This window comes from Euleptes europaea, chromosome 1 (genome assembly GCF_029931775.1).
Source record: "Euleptes europaea isolate rEulEur1 chromosome 1, rEulEur1.hap1, whole genome shotgun sequence".
NCBI lineage: Eukaryota > Metazoa > Chordata > Lepidosauria > Squamata > Sphaerodactylidae > Euleptes > Euleptes europaea.
This window is the reverse complement of record NC_079312.1, coordinates 134,871,547-134,899,352: the sequence shown is the minus strand read 5'-3', so window position 1 is coordinate 134,899,352 and position 27,806 is coordinate 134,871,547. Positions and strand designations below refer to the sequence as shown.

The 27,806-nt window shown below is 41.5% G+C and overlaps 1 protein-coding gene across 3 annotated transcripts in view; it reads right to left on the bottom strand.

Annotated features, from left to right (window-relative positions):
* The window catches only part of RPTOR (regulatory associated protein of MTOR complex 1), a 494,290-nt gene extending 466,689 nt beyond the window's left edge, over positions 1 to 27,601 (bottom strand). For all 3 annotated transcript variants that reach the window (XM_056867014.1, XM_056867015.1, XM_056867017.1), the window contains exon 1: positions 27,437 to 27,601. In XM_056867014.1, coding sequence (XP_056722992.1) covers positions 27,437 to 27,598 — 162 coding nt within the window. In that variant the 5' untranslated portion in view covers positions 27,599 to 27,601. The remainder of the gene's footprint in view (positions 1 to 27,436) is intronic.
* Between the last annotated feature and the right edge of the window lie 205 nt (positions 27,602 to 27,806).

Here is a 27,806-nt window from a genome sequence, read left to right as displayed (position 1 = left end):
CAGTGCCATCATAGACCCAGCTTGCCCCTAGTCTGTGGCAGTGTAGGAGGCAATGGGCACACCCTATATGTCTGTTGCCTTCCAAAATTGACGCTGCCAGTGGCTGGGTCTGAACTGAGCCCAGGAAATGGCATTAGTTACTCCCTCTCATCCCAAACTATGTCACAGGAATGGTATAGGACAAAACAGAGAGGGAAGAACCAGGTATACCACCCCTGAACTCTTCTGGATGAAAGGAGAATATAAAAATGAAGCAACAGTCAGTCCTGTCCAGGTATTGCTTAAGACAACTAGCCCACCCATCCTTCATTTTCTTTAGTATGGGCTTTCAAGTACAAGCAGATGAAATTTCATGCCTCGTCTTGTCTTCTCACTGAGTAGCAAAGCAATCTCTCCTCCAGTCCTTCATCCAACAGAAACCTATATTTGTATATATATATTTATACGTAGTCAAGTTATATAAGTAAGTAAAGAGATAACTATACAATCTATTTTACAGCTGAAAAATGTTAGTACAGTTCTAATGAAACTATGAACACTTTGTTAAATGACATCTTTTCAGTTTCTTGGCATTTGATGAAGGATGAAGACCTGCTGAATATGAGTTAACACAATGTATACATGGACTGTTTGGTTGTTTGCTAATCTTTACTTTACTGCTGCCTGAGAAAATTGGTGTCAACATACCCAGTGTACCAATGAACCTCAGATAAGAAATGGAGCTGAGTCATAGAAGAGGTAGCATGGTGTAGTGGTTACAGAGTTGCAGCTGGATCTGGGAGACCACTCTGCCATAGGTGAATTTGGATCAATCCCACTCTCAACCCATCCTACCTGCCAGGGTTATTGTGGGGATAAAAAGGAAGCTCCTTTGGCTCCCCATTGGGGAGAAAAGTGGGATATAAATATATAAAATATGAATGTAGTATAACCATGAACTTGTTTAAATTATAGCTTCAAGTGTGGCATCTGCCCTCTCTCAATAACATCTTGATATTAAAGAAGTGTGAAAACAAAAATTCCCATTACCCATAGGGAAAATATGTAACAATTTCTTCTCAACTAAAATGCTGCACTCAACCTAAGCATCATTTCAGCAAGCAATATTTTACGATTAGATACATATGTGACAAATGTCATCTAAACAATCTCACTTGAATGAACTGCAAATCTTCCTTTGTGGTTTCACACCTCTGTCAAAGACCTGCTTGCTGCAGTGTATTTAAAATATTGCCTTAATTCTGAAGTGTCAAGTTGAAATAGTAAAATACATGTTATGATTTATTTGCAGCTAGTACTACTTTATGACAAAGTTATTTTAATACTGTCAATGTAATCAATTCATTTATGCACTCATACTCAGCAGGATGGAGTAAAAGAAATGACTCAGCTGACAGTGAAAGATTTTTTCCGAATCGAGAAGCTATTACTGCAGGATTATTAAAGATGAATTTTATTTCCTTGAAACTATTGTCAAGATAACAAGAGAAATGCTATGCTCTGTCAAACGGAAGGAGCCATTTTTGAAACTTTCACCCATTGTCTTGCATAATTTATACCTTTCTCCCTCACAGTAAATGAAGAGAATATCTGCTAGAATCCAAATACTGATTTCCAAAGAAAGACCACCTAAAGTTTACAGAAAGAACCCTACAAGTGATTTATTTGTAATCAAAGCCATCTTTTAGAACACATTTACAACTCTGTACTCAAAAGATTAATTGAGAAGAATTATACATTTATCAAATCATTAACTAGTGGTGTGAAACATGAGATATGGGATAAAATCGTAGCTCAGAGTGACCAAGCAGTAACTCCTCCAGACAGCCATCACAGACAACATTTGTTCAGTTTCAAGAGTCACATGGAAATACACCATAGTGAGCAACAAAGCAGCACCAAATGTGAGTCACTAAAACACCACCGTCTTCCATATGAAGGTCTTAATTTGGGTACCCATCACCACCACCTTCAGAGATTAGAAGAATGGCTACTGGAAACTGACCTCTTTTTGTCCCCCAGTTGTGAAACTCTCTCCCTAAACTAACTCATAGGATATCATTATTATCTTTTCAATGCCAGGATAAGCTTGTCCAGCTTCCCCACTTGTTAATACTAAGATGTGCACTCAGATATATCTAGTCCAAATATATACCCGAGAAATACCTTCTCAGTAGATTAGATTAGATCTTTATTACAGTCAATGACCAGCACAGGTAGACATATAAAAGCACCAATTTACACAAGTATATACCTTCTCAGTATTTCTGGGTATACTCGGCTATCTGCAGCTGTATTTGGGATTCTCCACAATACCGGTATTTGGGTCCCATATATTTCTGGAAATATTCAGGAATATCTGGAGCCAACATTTTAAGGATCTCAGGCCTGGGTTTTCCCTCCTTTGTCAGGTTTCCTGTCAACATGAGCCAGCAGGTCTGGTTGGCTCTTTCTCCTTCCCTGGGGACACCTTTTTCAGGGGGCTGTATAACTGGGACCCCTTGGTCCTATTCGGTTGAAACTTGGAGGCTGTGAAATGTGCCTGGGAAAATATCTTTGTTTGAAGGGCTGGTCGGGTGGGCCAGTGACACCTAGAATTTATTTTTGCGAACTCTATCCAACACCTCATCTGTCTGGGCACTACACAGCTCCCTGCCCTCAAGAGGCAAATCTTCCACCTTCACCATGGTTTCATTGGGCACAGCAGTAGCATGTAGCCAGGCATGTCTACGCAGGGCAACAGCAGATGCCAGGCATGTCTACGCAGGGCAACAGCAGATGCCTGCTTGCTGAGTCAGCTACATGCCACTGATCTGCTGCTTTTCTCATTTAATACACTCAGCCTGAGCTACCTTCACTAGGACCTTCTGACCTCTGGCAAGGTATCAAGGTATTTCATAATGTGCTCCAAGAGAAACATCTGTTACCCGCCCATTCTGGCACTGAAATTTTCCGTTCAGGGTGTGCGGGCACCTGAACAACAGACCTTTCTCCCCAAGGTTTCCAACTTTCTCCCTTCTTAATCAAAGGGAAAAAATGGGCCCCATAATGATGGCTTGAGGGGATAACTTTGGTAACAATGGGTTTGCCACCAGGTGGAATCTGTACCCTTCCTCCCTTACTTTATACATGGCTTCTAATATTCCACCAGAGAAAGACAGGTTTGGCCGATACCCCCTTAGCAACAGCAAGCAATCCCGGCAACATGGGGAATGCTGTAGGACCCAAGGACACAGGGTAGAGTACTTTGACGGTCGGATCTGAAGGTCGCGGATCTGAGCACACACCATCTAATTCTGATGATTTGGGCCATGCAGATCAACTGTTCTGTATAGAGATGTAAATCCTCAGTAAGAGAAATGGAGCCAGAGTTCCCAACTGCCTCATCTGGACAGGGTTCAAACGAGGCATCTGATCTAACTTCAGAGGCCGCTATAGCCCCTTCTGAATCCGAGGTCTCTTCCTCTACTTACAACTGTCCCTGAGGAAATGATGCCAGGGGCTGAGAGAAGAGTGATGTCAACAGCGGCGGCAGACACTCAGAGCCAAGGCAGATACTGGAGGCTGCAAGTCGGGTGTATATTGTTCCCAAGTTAAGTTGGGTGACCAATACATCAGTGATCAAACCATGGGGTAGGGAAACCATGGGCCTTGTGGTGGAGTCCATCCAAATGGAACTGACAGAACAGATGGGTCAGATGCTTCTGATGTCTTTGTCTTTTTTGGTTGGTGAATAGGTTCCAGTGAAGGTGGCTGGATCTCCACCATCTCCACCTCCTCCGAAGATCCCAGTCTAACCACTGGAAAAACACTCCCACATGCCAGAGGGGAGAGAGAGTGCTTCAGAGCTAGGAAAGAGCTAAAAATCTTGGGGGAAAATCTTCTCTGTTACTGTGCACAGTCTCCATGTGGAACTACACAGAATGAAGGCAGAGCCTTTCTTGAAAGTAAACTGAGAGAGCAGGTAGCTACAATGGTCCAAAGAAAACCAACAGAAGCCCTGTAATCATTTTTCCTCTCCCTCTCCCTTTAAAACGTTAAATTATTATCATAGAAAAAGCAGACAAACATATATCACTGATTTTACAACTACATATAATAACAATACAATCACAATATTAGCACATCAATTTATTCTCAATATAACACATTAAGCGATACTAACATATTTCCCAGTTTCTGCTCTCCTCAGGCCTCTGAAACACAGAACGTTTTACCAGTTGTTTCCCATACTTTGATCAGCCAATCCTTTTTTCCCTGGAGCAATTCAAGATTTCCAGAAGCATGCCTAAACAACTCTAGCTGCAGTCAATAAATATAACATTATTTCCTGATGCAAGTTTTGCATCACCCCCTCCTTTTAACATCCGCCTGATAAGAATTTCTAGAGAACGAAAGACAGTGCACTATTTTGTTTTATGTTGGTGGGTCAGCTTTCATTTTTACATGCAAGCTGAAATTCTCAATATGTCTCTCTAAAATGCAAACTAACAATGCCAAGCACTATAAAAACTTCTGGCTTTAAAACAATCCATGTTGTATTAGTATTTTTCCACAGGCTATTGTTCCTTAAAATTGGCACTGAGGTAAACCTAATCAAATCCTACATGAAGTAAATGCAAATAGCTAATCTGTTATTCACTGTATATTAACCCAGAAGCTCTTATTTCACTTAAGGAACAAGATGAATCTTCAGCCTATTCTTCCCTGAATATGCTTGAATTATTTAAAAAGTCTTCTAATCTTTATTTTTAAACTTATAATTTGCTAGCAAAAATCCACAAGAAGGAAATACCAGTGGAAATACCATTCTCATTTTGGATTGTGAATTTATCAGGATTAGAATATACAGGATCTTATATTTGGGGTGCAGTTCTTTTTTACTTGACTAACAGCCTAACTCTACTCCAATAAATGTTAGCTCCGGTAAGTTACTCTAAAGTAAATGTGTACAGGTTTGCAATGTCTGGACTTTTCTTAGGTATTACGGCAAAATTTGGGAACTGGAACAGTTCTTTAGTTAACCAAAGTCCAGGCAGGCCCGACGTTATATATGGCACCTTGGCTTTATTTATGCATACAAGCAGGATTTGATGGACCAATTTAAGAGGATTCCCTCAGCTCAGACACTGGGACATGCCCCTACAAGCTTCTGTACCTAGAATAGTACAGTGCAAAAAAGAGTCAACTGAGTAATATCTTTCTGCTGATTTATATAGGGATACACAAATGTCAATATTTTGGACTATTCCAAATCAATGGTTCAACCCAATACGGTACTGCAATCACTAGCCATTAAACACAGAAAGGCAATTTGCTAATAACATGCTCAAAATTCTACACACAACGGGGAAGTGGTTCTAAAAAACCCTCCAGAACTTTTTTTCATTCTAGAAACTAAAGTGTTTGTCACCACATCTATCATATTGTCCCTCTTGGTGCAGAGTTTCACAAAAGCCACTGCCTTCATAAGCCAGCAAGAAGGGAAGCAGCATCACAGCTTAATCACTTTTTAATTAACACTCAAGTACACTACAACTTGGCAGTTTATTCTTACTAAAAAAAGTGTGATGGGGTATGACTAATGTATACTTGCTTTTACTAATGAGCCACAGTGATTTACTACAGCGGGAACATAATGCAATTACAACCACAAAATCCACAGCCATGTCTCATTTCCACTACCTCGTCTTTACTGAAATAAATATCCAATGACACTTAAATACATTAAAATTAAAGCTTTTGAAAATTATTGCTTCTAATTTTTTTCTAGAAAAACAGCAACTGGTTTAGAGCAGTGGGCAAATTGTGCATGTGTTTGTTTGTTAAATAGTAGGAAACACAAGATTCTATCTTATTCTTTGAATACTGATTCATAACTAGTACTCTGGCAGCCCATTCCTGAGGGAAGGGGCTGCGCTGGTTGCTGGAGGCAGCACAGCCGCACTGCCTCCAAAGGAGGAGTCCCCCCCCCCATGAAGCCAAACCTTTGCCCTTACCTGTAAAACTTGTGGAACCGCTCCATTGGGTTGCACAGGGATATGCCACCTAAAAAGGTGGCGTATCTCCAGGTAAGGGCAAAGGGTATGTTCCCAGCCTGAAAGGGCTTAAGAGGCTGCCTACAGGCAGCTCCACCCCTGGCCTGGTACGGGAACACACCGGGAACGCCCCTGGAAACGCCCCCGGGAGGACAGGGCACAAAAGTGTGCCGGCATCCCTAGGTTGCATTGCCATGGCAGCGCTGGGAGGATGGCATGCCCGTCCCCCCACTGGCATCCATGCCACACTGGGTGGCGTAAGTGGCATGGGCACCAGTGCAGGGGGCTCAGACGCCAGCACAGCCCCTTCCTGACCTCCTAAGGACTTTCGTCCTTTCAGCTCAGGAATGGGCTGTCAGTTAAATAGCTATGTTAATAGTGACATCTGAATACTTCAAAAAAGGATACTATTCGTGGCTACCTAGGAATAGCTCCACAATAAAGACATGGTAACAACAGAGAAAGGTCAAGATCCAGTGGAACTACTTCAACCCACAGGTGCTTTACAGGGTGGTTGTTTGCAAATGGTAGCTCCTTCCACCAGCCCATGCACTACTGAAATGGGAAAGGTATACAAGTTATGCATTACTCATTTGATAGCAGCACACTGTGATGTGACCATCCCTCACCAATACCTGAGTGGTATTTCAGAACGCTCAGGCTAGCCTGATCTTGTCAGATCTCAGAAGCTAAGCAGGGTCAGCCCTGGTTAGTATTTGGATGGGAGACCACCAAGGAAGTCCAGGGTTGCTATACAGAGGAAGGCACTGGCAAATCACCTCTGTTAGTCTCTTGCCTTGAAAACCCCATAAGGGGTCGCCATAAGTCGGCTGCGACTTGACGGCACTTTACACACACACACATTTCAGAACAGTTATGTATTTAACATTATTTACCAAAGCTAGTTTTCTATTTCAGGTAGATTGCCTTATCCTTCACCTGGATAGCCCAAACTAGCCCAATCTTGTCAGAACTCAGAAGCTAAAGCAGGGTCAGCCATGTTTAGTACTTGGATGGGAGACCACCAAAAAAGTCTAGGGTTGCTACGAAGAGGCAGACAATAGTAAACTACCTCAATATCTCCTGCCTTTAAAACCCTATGAGTTCGTCATGAGAAAAAAACTTAACTTTTGGGACTTTGCTTATATTGGGACTTATAGGCCATTGCCTACCAAAATTATAATAAAGCTGCTTAAAATGATGTGATGGCATAAAAACAGAAGATGGGGTTATTAATCTACGATTCCATCATTTTTTAGAAATGTTGGTTTTATTTCAGAACATCACAATGTTATAGGCCAAGAACACATTATTAAGAGCATTTTACCTCCATAATCTCTCTTCTTTTTGAAGTTTTAATTTGACAACTATTATTTATGCTATTGACCAGTGATTCCCAGTGTGGTTCCCAATGATGTCCTTTTCCATAACCTATTCATTCTTCCCCAGAGCAAAGCATCAGTCCTAGCTTTCCTCCACTTCACTGGAGCAGGAGGCACTTCAGCTGCCTTGGAGACTCTGATGCGGACAGAAAGGTAGGGATATAAATTTTGTAAATAAATAAATAAGAGTCCAGGAAGCATCACCTTTGTGTTTTCAACAAGCAGCTATCCAGCAACAGCTGCCACCATCACAGAAAGACACTTGGGACCTCTCTATATTCTGCTATTGGCCACAACATCAATGGCAATCATCTTGTGGAAGCATCTATTAAACATTCTCAAAATTCCAAAATTGCCTACAAGATCAGCAAGGCTGAGAGCTCCTGTTATTGTCTATTCAAAGCAAAATGGATTTTTATGAATTCTGAAAGCTCTGTATGAACCAAATAATGTAATAAGATATTCAAAAGACAAAGTCCTTGAACTACATAAACTTCCAGTGGAGTGTTTCATGAGAAAATGTAACCCATGGAACATATCTCAAAGCAGCAGCTTTGCTTTTAAAGGAACTTTGGGGAACATAGTACATCATTTTGATGAGGTACAACCTTTCTCTAAAAATAATATGTACCTCTAGTTTACAACCCAATTACAACTTGAATTATTCCAAATTCTGCATGTCAATTCTAAACAGATTTCCTATGCAATAAGGGCAAGATGACAACACACATTCTTCACATGACAACTGCAATATCAAGTGATGACTTGCACATCTGCCTAATTCCAATGCAAATCTAACATCACAGACAAAATTTTCATACTACCATGTATCAGTCTGGGTACAAAACTTACCATACATGTAACTTAATAACCTGGAGTCAAACAGGTCAGATCAATGAGAAGTCAAGGGGTGCACATGCTGTATATTATTTAGCTTTTATGAGAGCATAAAATTGCCATAAGGAAATCTGCATGGATGATCCATTCTGATAACACTTCCATGTGCATACCCTCATGGGCATCACCCCAAGAACCAATACATGACCCATAAATCAGAACTCATCATAAACATTATTTGATATTTCACCCACAATGTAGAATGCCTAGATGAGCCATTCCCTACAGTCTTGACTCTGAGTCTAATCTGAAATTGAGTAATTTTCATGGCTTTGTTGGAATATGCAAGGCTGTCATATTAGCTGTGACAGGCAGACTTAGATGGAAGGGATCTAACTGTCAACCATAGGCTGATGTAATGGCCTGGAAAGCCCCTAGGAGGCCTGATTATACTGGCCAGATCCAGTTGAGGCCAGAGGCTGAGGTGTGGTGTTGCACCTGGAAAGTGACTAAGCATGTACTGCTAATTGATGCCTGGAGGTGGCATTGTACATAAGTGTAAGACTCTGTGAGTCTGTGTTGGGAGTTAAGGTGGAGAGAGTGTGTATATAGCACTGTACATAAACAACTGCATTTCTATAAGCTCTAGTGGTTCTGGTGGTCATTCCTGGACGTTGGCACAATCTGCCAGCTCTCGCGTCAGGGTTATGGGCCCAGTCTGCTATGCCTCACAGGACTAGTGGGAGTAGCACAGCAGCATCCAGGATTCCAGAAGCCATAGCAGCTAACGAAGTAGTGGGAGGTTGAGTGGAGTTGTGGCTCAATCTCAGTTACCCGTGGAGAAGCTGACCTCAGGCAACTATGCTACATGGTCGGTGAGATTGGAACATTATCTCAAGCGGGAGGCTCAGTGGGCAGCCGTAGAGCAGGTGCCTGTAACTGCGATAGAGCGGGAACGGGACTGTAAGGCTCTAGCAAACATAATTCTGTCAGTAGACAATAGCCAGTTGGTCTATGTGGCAGGCAAGCCAAATGCTCAGGAAGCGTGGGAAGCTCTGAAGACCATACATCTTTGGACTTCAGCCGGGACTATCCTCTCATTAACGAGGAGGCTGTACAGAAGCCATAAATCACCCTACACGCCTGCAGCCGAGCACCTCAGGGATCTAGCGGAGATATTCAGACAGCTAGAGCTGAGGGGGAAGAATTACTCTCCAGAAGACAGAATGCATATCACGTTGGCATCATTGGATGACAGCTACCATGTGTTAATAACATCCCTGGAGTGTATGGACGCGGCACAGTTAACGCCTGAATATGTGTCGGGAAGGATCCTTGAAGACGAAGCAAGACTGTGGGAGAGCCAGGACCAGATGGCCGCAGCCCAGGCGAGACCGCATCAGGAGATAAGAGCAGCTCATCAATCGTCACGGCAGACAGCAGCCCCGCAGTTGGGAGTACACCCCAGAGAGGGACCACCCAGACAGTCACCACCGATGACATCGCCGAAGACATCAGCCGAGCTGAGGGGCCATACCGGAGGGACGGCGTTCTACTCTGCGCAGAAGAAGCAAGCACGTGGAGCTGAGCGGAGGAGTGGACTCTTCAAGAAGGAACTGGAGGAACGTGTGCTCTTTGTGAAAAAATACTTCAGCTGTGGATCAACGAAGCATTTCAAGAGAGATTGCCCTAATGAACTGGCAAAGAGGCGTCTGAGAAAACAGCCTGGAAATTCCTCGCATACCTCAGTTGTGGTGGCAGAGGCTGGAGAAGCGGACAGTCTGTGGCTTATAGACAGTGGAGCCAGCAAGGTTTTTGTAAACCATGTTTCTATGTTAAAATCTAAAACGTGTTCAGCCAAAACCCATGTAAGTTTGGCGGACGGGAAACGTTTGGAGGTGGAATGTGAGGGGGAGTTGTTTTTCCCAGCTTTAAAACACACATTCAGAGGGGTTTTATGTGTCCTAGGGCTACAGAATAATTTATTGAGCGTGTCATCTCTTGCTCAGGATGGTTTTACTGTGGTGTTTCAGGATAAAACATGCTGATAAAGAAGCAAGAGGCTGTTCTGTTGAAAGGGCACATTAAACAGGATGTGTATGTGGTGCACAGTAGCCCAGAGGAGTCATTTAATGCGGTGGAAGCATTAAATCCTAAGCCACATGACGGCTGTGTGCATCTCCTCCACAGAAGGCTTGGTCATGCCGCCTTCTCTACTCTAAAGAAAACTCTAGAGGCACTAGGGGGTGACCTAAAGCTAAATAAGTGCAATTCCTTCTTAGACTGCACGGTTTGCAAATCAGTAAAAAGTAGGAGGGGTCCAGTGGCAAAAGCAAGCAGGGTTAGTAACCAACCCCTAGAGATCGTTCACATGGATCTGAGTGGCCTCTATCCTGACAGTGTCTCCAAAAACAAATATGCTTTATGTATTGTGGACGACAGGACGCGTTTTGGCTGGATTTATCTCTTGAAGCAAAAGAGTGAGGCTTGTCAAACAATCAAATATTGGCTAGCCAGAGTTGAGAGGCAGTTAAACCTTGAAGTAAAAAAGATACAGTGTGATAGGGGTGGAGAATTCTTATCACATTCCCTGACTCAGTGGTTGGAAAGTAAAGGGATAGAGCAGAGACTGGCTAACCCCGGGGTCCCACAGGAAAATGGAGTCGCAGAATGCAGGAATCAATATTTGCAATCAATGAGGCAAGCTCTGCTGGAAGACTCACAGCTCAAACCTAGATTTTGGGGTGAGGCAATAAAGGTATCAAATTATTTAATAAACAGGTTGTGGACATCAAGCATCAATGACATTCCCTATAAGGTGTTATATGGGAAGAATCTCTCTTTGAAGCATCTGAGAGTGTGTGGGACAAAGGCATGGGTAAATGTTCCTTTGAATCAAAGGAGAAAGGAAGGCAAAAAGTCCAAGCCATTACTTTTCCTAGGTTATCAAAATGCAGCCAAATCTTACAGGTTTGAAGATACCCAGAATAAGATTACCTTCAGCAGGTCTGCTACATTTGGTGAATCTTTTAACTGGCCAAGGTTGCATGGGGAGGAAAAGGAGCCGGAGATAGTGCAGTTGCCTTTAAGCGAGCAGGCAGAAACCCAAGAGATAAACATTTCCCCGCAGAGAACTCCCAGCAGGGAAGTTGCGAGCTCTGAGGATTCAGGAGGAGGGGAGGAGGGGGAAATGGTGGTCAGACGCTCTGACAGAATTACAAAAGAAAAAGCTCCTATAAGGTTTGGGTACAACTGTGACTGTGTGAATTATGTGTCAGTGCATGAACCGGCTACTTATCAAGAAATGCTTTCTCTGGGAGAGAAGGAGAAAGATTTATGGCTTGAGGCGATGAATTTAGAAACTGAAGCTCTGAAGGAGCATAAGGTGTTCACTCCCACATCACTGTCAAGTGGGCAACTGGTAATAGGCTGCAGGTGGATTTTCAAGGTAAAGAGGCTTGCAAATGGTGCTGTGCAGAGAAAGGCCAGGCTGGTTTGCAAGGCATATAGTCAAAGAAAATACCTGAGCTATGACGAAGTCTTTAGCCCCACAATTTGGGCTGAATCGGTACGATCTGTTCTAGCAGTTGCAGGGTTAAAGAAGTTAGAGGTATGGCACTATGATATCAAAACTGCATACCTCAATGCTCCCCTGAAAGAAACAATTTTCATGGAGCAAATTCCCGGGTTTAAACTGACAAAGGGAGCCCAGGTGTTACGTCTTAACAAAGCTCTTTATGGTCTCCATCAGTCAGCAAGGGAATGGTACAATTGCTTTGACAAAGCCATAAAGCAATTGGGATTTAAACAAAGTGTGGCTGACTCCTGTCTGTATTCAAGAAACACGGGGCAAGGCGTGTCTTACTTGATTGTGTTTGTAGATGATATTTGTATGGTAACTAGTACAACACAAGAACAGATACAGTTTCAGAAGGAGTTGAGTACCAATTTCAAACTGAAATGTTTGGGACCCATTCAAAGTTATTTGGGGGTGAAAGTGACTAGAGACAAGGAAGGGTTTTATTCCTTATCTCAACCAAGCAAAATACAGCAATTGCTGGAAAGGTTTAATTTGGCAAATGCAAATGCTGTGGAATACCCAATGGTCACAGGGTATGGGAAAGATGAGACAGAAGGGCAAGAAGAGTGTGACAGAGAACTGTATCAATCTCTAGTCGGTAGCCTTCTCTATCTAGCTTGCTGGACAAGACCTGATATCTATCAAGCTGTACATTGTCTCACAAAGCAAAATATGTCTCCAAAGCAAAGAGACTGGAAGGCTGCTAAGCGGGTTCTTAGGTACTTGAAGGGCACCGTGGATAAGAAGTTGCACTTAAGAGCAGAGGAGGGAAGCTTGACTGCGGATGTGGATGCTTCCTGGGCAGACGAGAAAGATTCAAGGTCTACCAGTGGGTATATTTTGTATCTAGGAAAGGCATCAATTCATTGGAAGTCCCAAAAACAATCATTCGTAGCTACTAGCTCATGTGAAGCGGAGTATAGCACCATTAGCGAGTGTGTGAGACAAGTAGAATGGTTTGTGATCTTGTTAAAAGAATTGGGTGTACAGGTATCTCTGCCAGTGAATGTGTTTTCTGACAATGAAGCAGCAAAAACTCTTGCCAACGAGCAATCTTTTAGAGGCAAGAGCAAATATGTTAAAATAAGGTACCAAAATGTGTCAGCTGCAGTAACGAATGGTCAGATAACTGTAATAAAGTGTGCAAGTATGTAATAAAGGTGAAACTAATATAGCAGATCTGTTTACCAAGGTGGTGGATCGTAACAGATTCTTGCAACTGTCCAAACTAATATGACATACTTGAGAAGGAGTGTTGAAATATGCAAGGCTGTCATATTAGCTGTGACAGGCAGACTTAGATGGAAGGGATCTAACTGTCAACCATAGGCTGATGTAATGGCCTGGAAAGCCCCTAGGAGGCCTGATTATACTGGCCAGATCCAGTTGAGGCCAGAGGCTGAGGTGTGGTGTTGCACCTGGAAAGTGACTAAGCATGTACTGCTAATTGATGCCTGGAGGTGGCATTGTATATAAGTGTAAGACTCTGTGTCAGGAGATAAGGTGGAGAGAGTGTGTATATAGCACTGTAAATAAACAACTGCATTTCTATAAGCTCTAGTGGTTCTGGTGGTCATTCCTGGACGTTGGCACAATCCGCCAGCTCTTGCGTCAGGCTTCTGCCACTGAAAATCTGGGAGAAGCCAATAAAAGAACAGGAAATTACTTTTGTAGTACCAAAATCAAATTCTGAAGCAAATAAGGTAACACACACCACCTCTAGCAATGCATGGCTCTGAAGAAACCCTCTTAGGACCAGTTCAGAACATCCAAACAAAATAAAGCATACCCTAACCATAACTGAAACTCAGTGTGGAATAGTGGACAGAATTCCGAACTTGCCCCTCAGACACTTAAAATTCAAATCCCTGCTCAGCTATGAAGCACTCTGGCTTGTCTTGGTCAACTCAGTCTGTGTTATCTCAAAACACATGCACATACAACACACAGGCTGTCGATCAAGAGCCGACACACCCAGCTCTTAAAACTAAATCTCCTTCAATACTGCCTCAGTCTTGGTTTACTAAACCATAAACAACACAATTTGTAGCCCATGCCTGCCCTCTTTTGTAATTCACCTTGAGCTTGAAAACAAGTCACATTCTAGTTAATTTCCAAGCAACAGCAGAACTCCCTTCAGGGCCCCACTTTCTAGCCCTGTCTGGAGGGCTAATAAACAAGTGAAGAAAGCCTCACTCCTTTTGAGTCACTTGCAGGTAAATCTAAATCCTATTGAATTATGTATTTTACTGAAATCTATGGAGTCTGCTACAATGTAGTTAATGCTGTAATTTGCCCAAGAATCCATACACCCTATGCAAATGAAACAAAAATTCATATAAAATGTTTTTGAATGATCAGATGTTTCTATAACTACTAATATTGGTATTTTACTGCTTCAACCCTTAAACTATATGCAACTGTTTATTTTAAAAATCATGCCTGAGGTCTAAAAGAGTATTTATATTGAGGGTCTTGATCCTGGAAAACCCTTCCTGCAGTAAGAGATCTAGGCAGACCAGCAACAGCCACCACTGCCAGATGACAAACACCCTCATTTTTTATTTGTTTTGTGTTTGTTTTTTGTGCTGTCTAGTCACAGTTGACTTATGGCAACCCTGTAGGGTTTTCAAGGCAAGAGACATCGGGAGGTGGTTTCCCATTGCCTGCCTCCACATTGCGACCCTAGTATTCCTTGGAGGTCTCCCATCCAAATACTAGCCAGGGCTGAGAGCGTATGACTGTCCCAAGATCATCCAGCAAGCTTCCATGGCGAGAGTGGTGATTTGAACTTGGGTTTCTAGTCTGAGATCTTAACCACAACACTGCTCTGGCTTTCAAAAACCCTCTGGGGAGAACCAAACATTGCCCCCTATAACAGGATCACGCTGCTTTGCTAACTACATTATTGAAGCACATATCAAAAGCAAGAAGACTTCTACCTTTCAAAAGATTCTGCTAGCAAAGTCAGACTATATTGTCATGATGGTAATACAAGTAGTTGAATAATCAATGTACAGACACTAAAAGCTAATTTAAGGGATAAAATATGCTTGTGTGAGCATCATATGGCATAGCTATTTAGTGTTCTCATTCTAAGGAGGGTGGGGAAACATCAGACCACTATTCTATATTGTAACTATGAAACCTTATTTTAGTTTAGCAATAATATGAGTTTGGACAGTTTCAGAGAACAATGATGAACTGCTGGTTAACGTTAACATATTATAACTGAGATAATGCTACTTAAAAGCCCATGGGAAAATAAAATAGCACTGCCTGCACATGACAGATTCTCTTATTAGAACAGAACACACACAAGTATTTCTTCTAGGAAAAAGCACACTGCCAAATAATCTTTTCTTCCACCCCATTTTATTTACTACCTTCCCTTTGTGGCCTAACACTATCTTATTTTTCAATATTTCACTTGAAGTGTCTGATCTGTGACCAGCATTGTGCATGCCAGTATTTATTTTCTATTCTTGAGTTCCATGTGTTTTAAAGGAGCATTTTTCCTTGAAAACTGACACCAAATTGGCAAGAATAAGCAATAGTCTAGCTGGCTGTTCCTGAAGACTAATAGGGTTGTTTCCCTCCTGCCCTCTCCCCTGCCCCCACAAAAACTATGGTACTCTACACTATAGCAATTTGACTCCCTTATAAATACATTGTTCAACTTCAATATATATTACTCTCTTCATACATCCTTCCCTGTGACTCGTTTTCCCAAGGTGCTGAAACAAAATCATTTCAAGAAAGCAAGCCAAGGCAATGAGAAAGTTGCTGCTCTCCAATTGCTAAGCAGTTTTCCAGATACATGAGACTTGATGATGAGAAAATACACTGATACATACAAAGTGATTCAAATAATGATAGCATTTAGAAACAAAATGCAATTTCAGCAAGAAATTATGCTAGATAAATTCTGTGTATGGTTCATCTTTTTGGGGGGTAAGTATATAAAATTGGAAGAGAACAACAGTCAAAGTTAAGGGACGGAGTTTTTCCCTCCATGTAAAGAACCAAGATCAGAATGTCAGTGGTGAAAAATGCCAGGCCCTTGTTTTCAGTGCAATTTTATCTATATTATGCAGCAATTTTTGGTAGAGCAAGAAGCACTGACAAGCTGACACCCAGTTTGGTCCATAAAACTTTTCAAACAAAATCCAAGGCCAGCCTGTGGTACTGGCAGCAGGACATTTTACACACCTGAACAAGAACTGGAGGATCAATGGTCCTAGATCACCACCCCGTGGGGATTATATCTCCAACGCCCTCTCCAGCAGTACATTGCTCCACACAACTCCGAGACAAGGCATGGAGGGTGCAGGGAAATGCATATTATACGTGTACACACACTTTCAACTATCTCATCCATTTATCCATGTAGCATTATTACATGAACAGAGATGCAGAATAGAGTTGGCAACCTCCAGGTCAGACCTGGACATTCCTGGAATGACAACTGATCTCCAGACAGCAGAAATTAATTTCCCGTTTGAAAAGGACTACTTTGGAGGGTGGACTCTATGGCATTATACCCTGCTGAGGTCCCTTCCCTCTCCCTAACCAAGTCTCCACTCCAGGAATCTCCAGAAATTTCCCAACCCGGAATTGGCAACCTTAAGTGCAGAATGAAATTCCAGAGCCAAAGGAAGCTGGTGTAAGCTGCATAGGTAATCTCTGTCTTAAGCAAGAAAAATGATAAATTTACAGCTTATTTTCAGTGGCCTAGTAAACACTTTTTAAAATTTGAAGTTTATGGCTCTTAAAAGTATTCTCAGTTTTGTAAGCCAAAAGACTGAATAGCTCTCAAAATCTTGTGTGGTAAAGGAATTACTGCTGTTCGTTTCTAAGATTCTCTCACCAGCTTTCTTTCCTTCCCTCTTCTTTTAGCCCCTGGTAATCAAGCAAGCCTAGACTTCCTGGCTTCATCCAAAATATTTTTTTTAAAAAAATTCTCTTTAGCCACCTGTTTCTGAAATTCCATCTTGTTTATTCTGGTCTCCTTCTCACATATTGCTTGTTGCAGTCTGTGTTCCTTTTCTTTTCTGCAAGGCATTTATTTGCCATTTTACTTCTACATATCTTGTTAATGACCTGATAAAGTGCATAGAAATCTATTGGAATCATTGCTTAATTAGTCCAAAAATACAAGAAAAAAAGAAATAAAGGGTAGCAGAAAACCTTTCCAAGAGGAAGAAAGGGGGTGGTAATATTTAACGTTCCCAGTATGTTAATACAGTGAATACCCGCTCCTCAAAACTCCTACTTGTATTAATCACTGCCTGCTAGACTATCTAATTCACTAAAATGTTTAAAAACTGAAGAGTTTGCTGTCACAAGGTGCTTTAATTCATCCAAGTGTACCAGCATTTCATCGTGCCTGGAAGCAATCACTTGTTCAGGTTAAGAACTACAAAGAAAGTGACACTGGTTCTTAGGTCAACCTTTTAAAAGGCACAACATAGAATGAACTAACACCAGATACACAAAATGATTGTGTCAGCTTGTTTTAAAATGCATCCACCCCAAGTTAAGGGTGCATGTATTGCTCTGACATATGTTAGAACTAATGCCTCTCCCTCCATGCTAACAAATCACTCTAATTGGGTGGCCAGCCAAAGCCCTGAGGGAATAATTTTGACCTGGCAATTCTTACTATAGCTTATACAGCTCTGTTGCATATATTTAAAGGTATCTAAAAAGATTCATGTGCAAGAACTTACAAACTCCTAGTTCTGGGACAAGCCAGCCAATCTATGCAACTACAGCACTGTCATACTCCCACTGCAATGGAATGAATGGTAGCGAATGACATGGTTACTATTAATCCTGTGCTGACCGCCCCCCCTCCAACAGCTCCCTACTATGCCACCCTATCTGACTGATGTACAAGTGAAAGCACAGCAAAGTTTTCTCAACAGAATAGACCATTTTGTGTAGCTTGTGCAGTTCTAATTCAGGGTCAGTATTCAGCTGGTTTTTGCCTCCAAGGAACATGATTATCCCTTGTTCTCTAAAATATCTTCACTCAGCATCAAGTGTGTTCTCACTACTCCTTGCCTTGTATGCATCGATGGAAGCTTCACTTGAAACAAACAAGCCATTCTCAGAAGTTTGAAAGTTTTGATTTCTACAGTGTCCTATGAAATGCTTCTTAAACAAACTGCTAGTAACCATGACTTCATGCATAAAGCCAGCCTACTAATAAAGATGATTTAAAGGAATGCAATCAAACACATTAAGCAAAATAATCTTTACTTATAAAATGGGAAGAATGACCAGGATGGATCCTGCTGAAGCAACAGAGTCCTCTAACCTTTTATTTTATTCAAATGATGAATATTTCAGAAGGTTTCTGTCACAGAAGTGGGATACTGAAGCTTTGCAGGAATCTTCCTTATCATGGACTACCTGAGGTTAATATTGGGGTTTAATACTAGGGTTACTTTGTAAGGAACTGATGCCATTTTAACTTGGTACTGTGTTATACCAATCTTTGCTACTTCATGTTATGTAAATCTCAGGAAACAAGACAATGAGGCAAACCCTACAAAGTACAAACAAATCCTCTTATTTGCTATGACTCTCTACCCACAATGGCTACTCTATGTTGTAGCAACCATACTGGTTTTTAATCCAGGATAACCTTCCATGCCTACTAAAGATCCCCAGAATACTTTCAATTAAGAGTGCTGTTAATATTGTTCTCTTTCAATCTCCCTCAAAGACCTAAAAAAATTCTGCAACTGGTTTGATAATGTTTCAGAAAAACAAGAAAATATTTCAGCATTGATAAACCAAAAGAAAGCATAAAGTCTGAACAAAACCCTGGCAAAATATCAATAATTCACATGCCCCCCTAGGTAGTCTGCACCATGGGTATCCTAAAAGGTCAACTCTCACTGTGACTATGCTGACAATGTGTACTAATTTCTTCATTCTTTTTTTCCCCTAACTTCCACATTCTGCAGAACTTCCATGAAATTTCCTATTATCCTGGTTTTATTCACTCAACAAATGCGGAACAATGTTCAAGGCCAGTAGTGCCAATTTCGCCTCAAATAAAATAAATTCCTGCTTGATTCACCATTTACTAAATAAAAATCACTTATTTGGGCAAATATTACAACTTCATTCATGACAACACTGTATAGTGGCTTTTTAAAGCTTGTATTTTAATTCTGTATTAGTTTTAATTTGCGGGGCCCTTGTAACATTTGTGTTCTGCGGCTTCTGCTGTTTTGCTACCTGCCTTAAGTTTGTGGAGACCTCAGCAGCAATCCAAGTGTACGTTACTCACATATACCTATTATGGTGAGTGCGATGTGTGTTCCCTGCGAACAGCTCTTCCCTGCAAACAGCTCTATCCTATGGGGATTGGTTGGCCTCATGCAGTATACCCGATGGGAGCAAGGGTCTATGACAAAAGAATGTTCATGTTCCTTAAGGACTAAGGACGTTTTCCCCAAGGGCTGTAATGGTTACTCAGAGCCATCATAACCACACAATCAGACAGGAGGCGGGCCTATGCTTAACTGAAAAAAAATTAAGAGCAGTTTAGAGTTGGAAACAGAGACAGAAACAGACTGACCTTCCTGAGGATTAACTCAAGCACCTTGGGGATGCAGGCTCTCTCTCTGATTCTCTCTGGGGGATGTGATATGTGGGAGTGACTCTTTGACTTTACCTCTGTTCTCCTTGCATATATGAAAATAAAGCAAATATTTCTAAAATCCCAGAAGTCTCCAGTGCTCTGTTCCACAAAGGGAACCAATTTAGGTTAGCACTGGCCCAGGAACTTCTTTCCACTTGGAAAAGTTAGGAGCATGTAATGATAGCCAAACATTAATAAACATACATGTTCCATTTACTGGCTGTTTGCCCAATGATATACTTATTATTAAACTTAAAGGACAGAATCAAACTCTGTGAAGACACTTACAAAATGTTCAACATTGTTGTTTAGGGCAGAACCCCTCTTAAGCATGACTTTTTGGCCATAATGAGAATTGTCCAGTTTTCTGTAGGTCCACCCAACAACCAGGAACAACATTCCTTCCACATGGGCATGTCCTGAACTCTGCAGAGCACAGCAAACAACAAAGCCTGCTTTAGCCTACTGAGCACTTTTCCTCCAACTGAGGAAGATGAAGGACAACTGGCAATGAGTAAGCAAGCCCCAGAAATGAACCCTGCTTAATGACATGTAACCAGTTAAGGTTTCAGTGGTCCTGCCTCCTGCTGTTTATTCTCTGGTGGTAAAAAAAGAATAGTTCTAGCTTGACCTTGAAGAATAAAATTCTACATCTCAGGAAGGCATCAGAGATACTGTATGTTGTTCACTACCCTTAAGGAAGCTTTCAATTATACAGCAGAGAGAAAAGTGACCCCTGAAGAACAAACACTGCCCTACTGGAGACTGCCCTACAGAATAAAAGAAAGGTGCCAGTTATCACAATCAAGCGCAACTCCTAGTTCCTGGAAGATCACAGAAATACTAAAAATGTTTTTAAAACCACACACCACAATGCCACAGCTTTTATTGCCGTATCTCAAATGAGGTTTTATTCTGTAGATAGTATCCCAGGCAAGTGCAAGTTGCTGCAGAACAACTTTTTGAATTCACAACGCTGGGGGGTAAGAAGCAGCAGCTATGATATCAGCAGGACCACTGGAAAAAGCAGTGGTTGTAAAATACCATTGACACCAGCTTACTATTCTGCTACCTGTAAAACCTTCCAGTGCAATAAGGCAGAAGTGATTTTCTTCACTGTACTACATTACTGCGTATACAAACGGAAAGTTTTAAAACCTTTGAAAAGTCCTCCCACCAAGATTTCAGTAACAGTATTTAGCATTGACCTGATATGGATGGCCCAGGCTAGCCTGATTTCATCGGATCTCAGAAGCACTGGCCCTGGTAAGTACTTGGATGGGAGATCATGAAGGAAGTCCAGGGAAATTTAACACAAGCAGGTAGTGGCAAACCACCTCTATTCTCTCTTGCCTTGAAAACCCTAGGGGTTGCCATAAGTTAGCTGTGACTTGACGGCATTTGACAAACACACACACATACATTTAGCATTGCCAAGTGAAGAGTGTCTGTCATAAGTTCCTCCAACCAGCCCAGCGACTTGGAGTCCTCAGGGGAAGAGCCTGAGGACCAGAAGGGCCTAACATGGCAGAGGCACCAGAGGGCGATGTGCCAGAGGCCACACTTGGAACCTGCAAGTGAGAACTCACTGCCGACCCCTTAAATAGCCCCCATGCTACCACTGAGCAGGTCTTGAACCCAGGTCCATAGCCCTTCGGGACCCATCCCTACTCTGCAGGAACAGTGGTTAACAGAAGGCCCAGGCTGAAGCGGACCAAAAGAGGTAAAGTGCCAGGCAGGCCGTACACAAACCTATCCCAGAGCCATGCAGTGAAAGCGATACTTCTTTGCAGGATCCTGGCCAAACCACTATGCAGCTACAGGAGCTTAACACCTGCCAGAAGTGCAGCTGAGCCTGATTACCTCCCAGCCTATTTAGGCTGAGGCTTGGGAAGGCTGCCTGGCTCCACTAGATGCAAGCCTGTGTTCCAGTGCCTGACCACCAGCTCCTGTTGATTTTCTCCAAAGGAGACCGGGACTGCCTGCAGAGAACAGAACAGTCATCAAGATTCATTCGGTCTTTTTAGAAATGGAAGAATCCATCTCAAAGGCTATAACTGAAAAGTCTGTATGACCTGCCCTGTGGCCTCATAACCACAGATGGTAAACACCATGCTTTCCATAAACAGAGCATGAATGAACAGGGACCCACTGAAGAACAAGGTGCTCATGAAGAGGAAGCACTGGGAGTAAATACAAAATCATGCTTCCATTGGACACGCTAAAAAGGCTACATCTACTCAATAAAAGAAAAAGAAGATGCAATGAGATAATGGTTCCCTGAGCAACAGCACAATGTATGTTGATTTATTTAATTATTTCATTTATTCCCTTTTCCTTCCCAGTAGAGCCCCAAAGCAGCTTACACTGTTCTCCCATCCTCCATTTTATCCTCCCAACAAACCTATGAGGTAGGTTAGGCTGAGAGTGTGTGACTAGCCCAATGTCACCCAGAAAGCTCCCATAGCAGAGTGGGGGTTTGAACCTGGGTTTCCCAGATATTAGCCCAACATTCAAATTACTATGTAAACAAAGTAAAGGAGCAGACAGACCTGGGCTATGAATACATTGCCCCAATCTTCAAAAGAAATTCAGTATGGATAACAGCACTTCAAGATAAAGACCAAATAAGAAACAGAACTAATTTCTATTGAAGTATCTTAAATTAAAACAGCAGATTACCTGAACAGTATAGTCTTTGGTTTGGCATACTTCCAATGGAACAGAGTTCTGCTTGGAGAAGCAGAGAACTTGGGGAATAACCAACACAGAGGGCAAAAAAGTTGACATTCCAGGACAAAATAAATGGAAATTAATAAAGAAAAGTGTGACCAAACACAAGAAAGCTTTACAAGATGTCAACAGAGAAGCATTTATAAATTGCTTTCAGAAGGTTCACAACCTCTTGCCTCTCAACCAAATATATACAGTGGCAAAGGTGGGGGGGGAGTAGTTAAATGAACAGATGTTGCATGACTTTTTTTTCTATAAGAGGTTTATGTGAAGCAGTTCTCTACCATATGGCTATTTATCAATGCATTTCAAAGATACAACTGCTTATTTGCATTTATCTGCCACAGCAGAAATGGAGAGCATGGAGATGGGATCATGTTATAACAGATTTTTAAAAAACAATGAAACCCATTTGATTTACAAATATTCTCTACTGACATTTTCTCCAAGACTAAAACTAAGTTCTGTACACGAAAGTAGTCATTTCCTAATAAGCTTTTTAAAATAGACACAAAGTATAGTTGCAATAACAATTGTTTTAGGACTGTGAATGAAGTCATCCATTAAGGGTGAGAACAGGACTGTGAATGAAATCAACCATTCAGAGCAAAATTACAGAAAGCTCAAACCTACAGCCCCAGATACGAAGACGTGTGCCCTAACAATCTGGCCATAATAGCTTAGCTCAAAAGAATAATTCTAGAATCTGCCAGAACTTAAGACATCAGTTTCATTTAGATCATATTTCCATGTAACTCACATTCCTGTATTATTGTTGCTTATTGTTTATGCTATAGGCATAGTTACATCAAGCAATCTCAAACAGTAGCTCAGCTTACATCTCTTCAAGTTCTGTATATTAAACTGCTTCCCTGTAAATTAAATTTACATTTATGAATCTACCAAGGCCCATGCATAAGCCCCAAAATTATTATTTTCCAAATATCTTGCTTGTCTTCAAAAGCTAGACCTAGGATTAGTCCACAGTCAACCAATAATATGGGAGAAGGGAGGAGAAGCAGGCACTGCAATTAATCCTCAAAGTGCTTACAGGTATAGCAGTGATCAGCACAGCATATTGAGCTATAAAAAGCACCACCTCCCACCAGAACAAGTCTTTCCTCAGTGCACATTCTCTAAGCAAGGGTAACCCCAGGAAGCAAGGAAAGGCAGGCTGCAAATCAGTAACAGCCATTTTCATCTTTAGAAATGTCAAGATTTGTGTATAGGTTTGATGCTGAAAGTGCCAGTAAACCTGTCCATTAGTGCTGGTTCTTGGGGAGACTGGGTGTGATACTGAAATCAGTATGCTTTATTAGTCCATTAGAACAAACAGGCCCTGCAATACACTTCCTTAACTATGGAAGCCCCACTGTTTTCCTAGTCTTGTGAAGGACAGATTTAATTCTCAGTTGGCAGGTTACAAGGCAGCAAGGGGAAAGAAGGTTGTTAAAATGAAGCTACTACAACCAGGTTTTTGCTTTCTATGTTTCAGAAATCAATATAAGGATACAGGTAAATGTTTTAACTTTGGTAGCAACTTGTCAATAAAAGCCATTTCATTATTATTATAATAAATAATTATTTATTATAATGAAGTTCTTGCTACCAAAGCTATGAGATTTAATTCCACATTCAAAGTGTAATTCCTACTCTAGGTGAAAAAGATTCTTTAAATAAATAATACAACAAAACAGTGTCATTCCGATAACATACACATTCCATGAATCTAGGATAGAAAGCAATAAATACTCTGCAAAATTTCAGAATTCTGGGCAAAGAGGGTAGTGAATATTTAACCATGTTACTAAGATTTGTCAGTGAGCATCATTAAAATGTAGAGGTCATTCCCCTCTACCTACCCAAGAGCACAATTAAAATTTCTCTTTCACCCCCCCCCCCAAACCAAACAATTTTAGTCTCTTGCAGTGCATTCCTATGAATAGTTACTCCAGTCTAAGCCCATTGAAATGAATGCACTGTTGGTTCTTCAGGTCTAAACATGACTTTCAAGAGGGCCTCTCCCCATAAACTTAATTCCCATGCAGGAACGTATGGGAGAAGACAGTCCCTGATCCCGAGCCATGTAGGAATTTAAAGGTCAAAATCAACACCTTGAACTGGACACAAGAACGGAGCAGAAGCCAGTGTAATTGCTGTAGGATTGAGGTCACGTGATCCCAGTAACTGGCCCCAAATAGCAGTGTAGCTGCAGCCTTCTGTGCTAGATGCAGCCTCACTTAATAACTCACTTATCAGATCACCTGTGATCTGCAAGTGTTTCTTTCAAAGGGCTCTCCGATTTCTTTCTTTTCAACTTTTCCTTGCACTTAGACTGGGTCATAGCAAAAAGTGTTAACATGACCTCTAATTAGCAGTATGCATTTGCTGAAGTTGTAGCTGCCTAAGAGAACACAGCCTGGGAACTGATTTTCTCCAGCATTTCACAGCTATGCAAGACTGTTTGCTTTAACAAGCAATCTGTAAAGTCAGTACATAGATAAAATTAAAATAATTAAACAAAATCACCAAAAGCAACTATTTATATCAAATGTCCAGTCTCAGAAGAGAAATGGCTGTTTCTCATAAATCACTGTATATGGGTGGGCTAAGCACTGGCATAACAGGTCAATTTGATGAAGACAATCTGCTGATGATGAGGAAGATGGTAGCAAATTTGCCCCCTTCCTCTCCCCCACTGTAGCCTCGCAGCTCATGTCGTTATTACTCCAAGCAGCTCTCACAATCCCAGGAATAAAATTTTCCAGAGGGAAAGGCAGGAAAGGTGCACAATCCTTGCATCTGTGGAAATCATCCCAAAGTGCGTTGTAGTAAACGCTGATTCAATTCAAGGTGGGAGGTGGCACAAGAAGACAGATAAGATATGGATACGCATAACATGCAATTTTCTTGTAAACCCATGCTAATAAGGGTTAGCTTCAGGACCAAACTGAGAAATATAGAACAAAAGGCACATATAACCAAAAAAGTTTTATGTCCTTTGTGCTCATACGGAGTTATATCAAGATAAACAGTTTCAAAACCTCCCCCTTGAAATTCTCCCTACCAGGGTGGATTAGAATCAGTAATTTCTTGACTATTAAACCTGGGATTTATTTTCATATATAGTTAAAAATAAATCTGAATATATACATATTAAACCTGCCTTCATAATCCCCAGCCTGCCATGGAAGGTTGCTGAGTGACATTTGGGCCAGGCACAAGCTGTCAGTCTAACCTACCTCACAGAGTAGTTGTGAGGATAAAATAGAGGAAGGGAGAATGACGTAAGCCGCTCAGGATCCCTATGTGGAAGAAAAGTGGGGTGTAAATGAAGTAAATAATAAAACTCAATCCATGGCCCTATATTAAATGCATTGGTTAAAAGACATTATTTGTGTATAGAACTATGGGAAAACAATCGTTTGGAGGTCAAGTATATAAAAATGGCACAACAGGCCATATAGGCCCAGGAGTTGTCACTGTACACATCAATTGGGCAATCATCCACTATACTCACCTGGGTGACCTTGTTCTTCCTATATTATGCTATTCATAATTGCTTAATTATGCATAATTTCTTGAGATTTTACATTATTGGCTTGGACTGAAGGGAGCAAAACTCAGGAATAAAGCACATGTTTGTACATTCAGTCGCTGACACATCTAATAAAGAAGGATCTCAGTAGCAGGTACTGAGTAGCAGGTATTGACCCAAGACCCTGATGAGACACTATCAGCTGTAATAGACAGTAGTGAACTACACAGACCAATGATCTGACTCATTATAAAGCAGATTTATATGTTCATCTCTCATTACTTCTGTTCTTGAATTATGAATATTTATTCTCCATAAACAAAAACATTTTTGTTTAGGAAGATACACTCCTCCAGACAGTAACTAGTACCAGTCCTTGTTCTGACAACATTCTGCACCTTTAGCTTCCTCTGAATGTAACAAGGACCCCATGGGCTGCAGTCAGCAAAAGTTTTAGATTGTTACCTACTTTGTGGTGGGTGTAATTGAGGCAAGAAGAGAATGTTAACGCAGTATAGAAGAGAGGAGCCGAAGCGAAATGTAAAACAAGAACACTGACAAGTAGTATACTCTCCCAAATTATCCTGCTTGCACCTCTGATAAACTATCACTTATCCTAAAGGCACCCTCTAAAATTTATTGCATGTTTTTATTGGCTTCTCCATCTTCAAAGAAAAGCTTAAATGTAACAAATGATTTCCCTATTCCAAGAGAACTAACAAACAGGCCTCATTTGATTACTGCAGCTTTCTAAAGCAACATGTTTTATGCAAGGTGACAGCCCAGGTGAGAGTTTCAGACAGTAGTTGTGCTGGTTTGCAGTAGAACAGTTAGATTTAAGTCCAATAGCTCCCTAGAGACCCCCAAGAGTTTTAGGGTGTAAGCTTTCGAGAGTCAAAGCTCTCTTTATCAGACATCTGACAAAGGGAGCTTTGACTCTCAAAAGCTTACACCCTGAAACTCTTCTTGATCTCTGTTGCTACTGGAATCAAATCTAACAGTACTTGATAGAGTTTCAGCAGCTCTCTCTCTTTTATCTTCTAAAATGGAACCAGTCTACTATTAGGTAAAAGTAGTCCCCTGTACAAGCACCAGGTCATTACTGACCCATGGGGTGACATCACATCATAACATTTACTATGTTTATGGGGTGGTTTGCCTTCCCTAGTCATCTACACTTTCCCCCCAGCAAGCTGGGTACTCGTTTTATCAACCTCAGAAGGATGGAAGACTGAGTCAATCTTGAGCTGGCTACCTGAAACCGACTTCCATCGGGATCAAACTCAGGTTGTGAGCACAGCTTTGACTGCAGTTCTACAGCTTACCACTCTGAGCCATGGGGCTCCAGTCTACTATTACTTTGTAAAATATATGTTTCCTGCAACATACAGGCAAGAAAAGGTGTAAGCCTCCTAGCAACATGAATTTGCATACAGTGGATAATTAAACAATTAATAAAGAGATAAAAGAAACAATGGTGCAAGTTGCTTATGCATATTCATAATTTGTTTGCTAGAACTACTTAATGTGTGCAAGCCAAAAAAAGAACTAACCTAAACGCCCCAGGGCTGAACTAATGGATAGGTTGCAAACCTCAGCTTGAACAAACAGAAACATTAGAATATCCCTTCCTCCCAAATAAAATCATCTGCTACAGATCATTACCCGGTCTTTCATCCGCCAACTCTGAGCCAGTGACTTGGAGCCCTCAATTTTCTCACAGTGCCTCTTCTTCATGAAGGCCAGGGGCAAATTCCAGTCAGTCATGTCCGACTCGTCTTCTTCCCCAAGCCCCAGAAGGGGTGACTGTAGCATCTCAGACTCCATCAGAGGAGAGGAACCAAGGTAGTGAGTGATCAGAAATATCCAGTCTAACACAACATGTGGCGAACAACACTGAAAGCAAAGGAATCTGGCAGTTCTTGTTCCAGATGAAATGTTATGGGAAGAAGCCCTGTTCAGAGTAGATTTTGAGAGTACTACTGTTCCAGAAATGAACAAGTGCTTCCTGCTTAGCAGCTGCAGGAATCTTTTT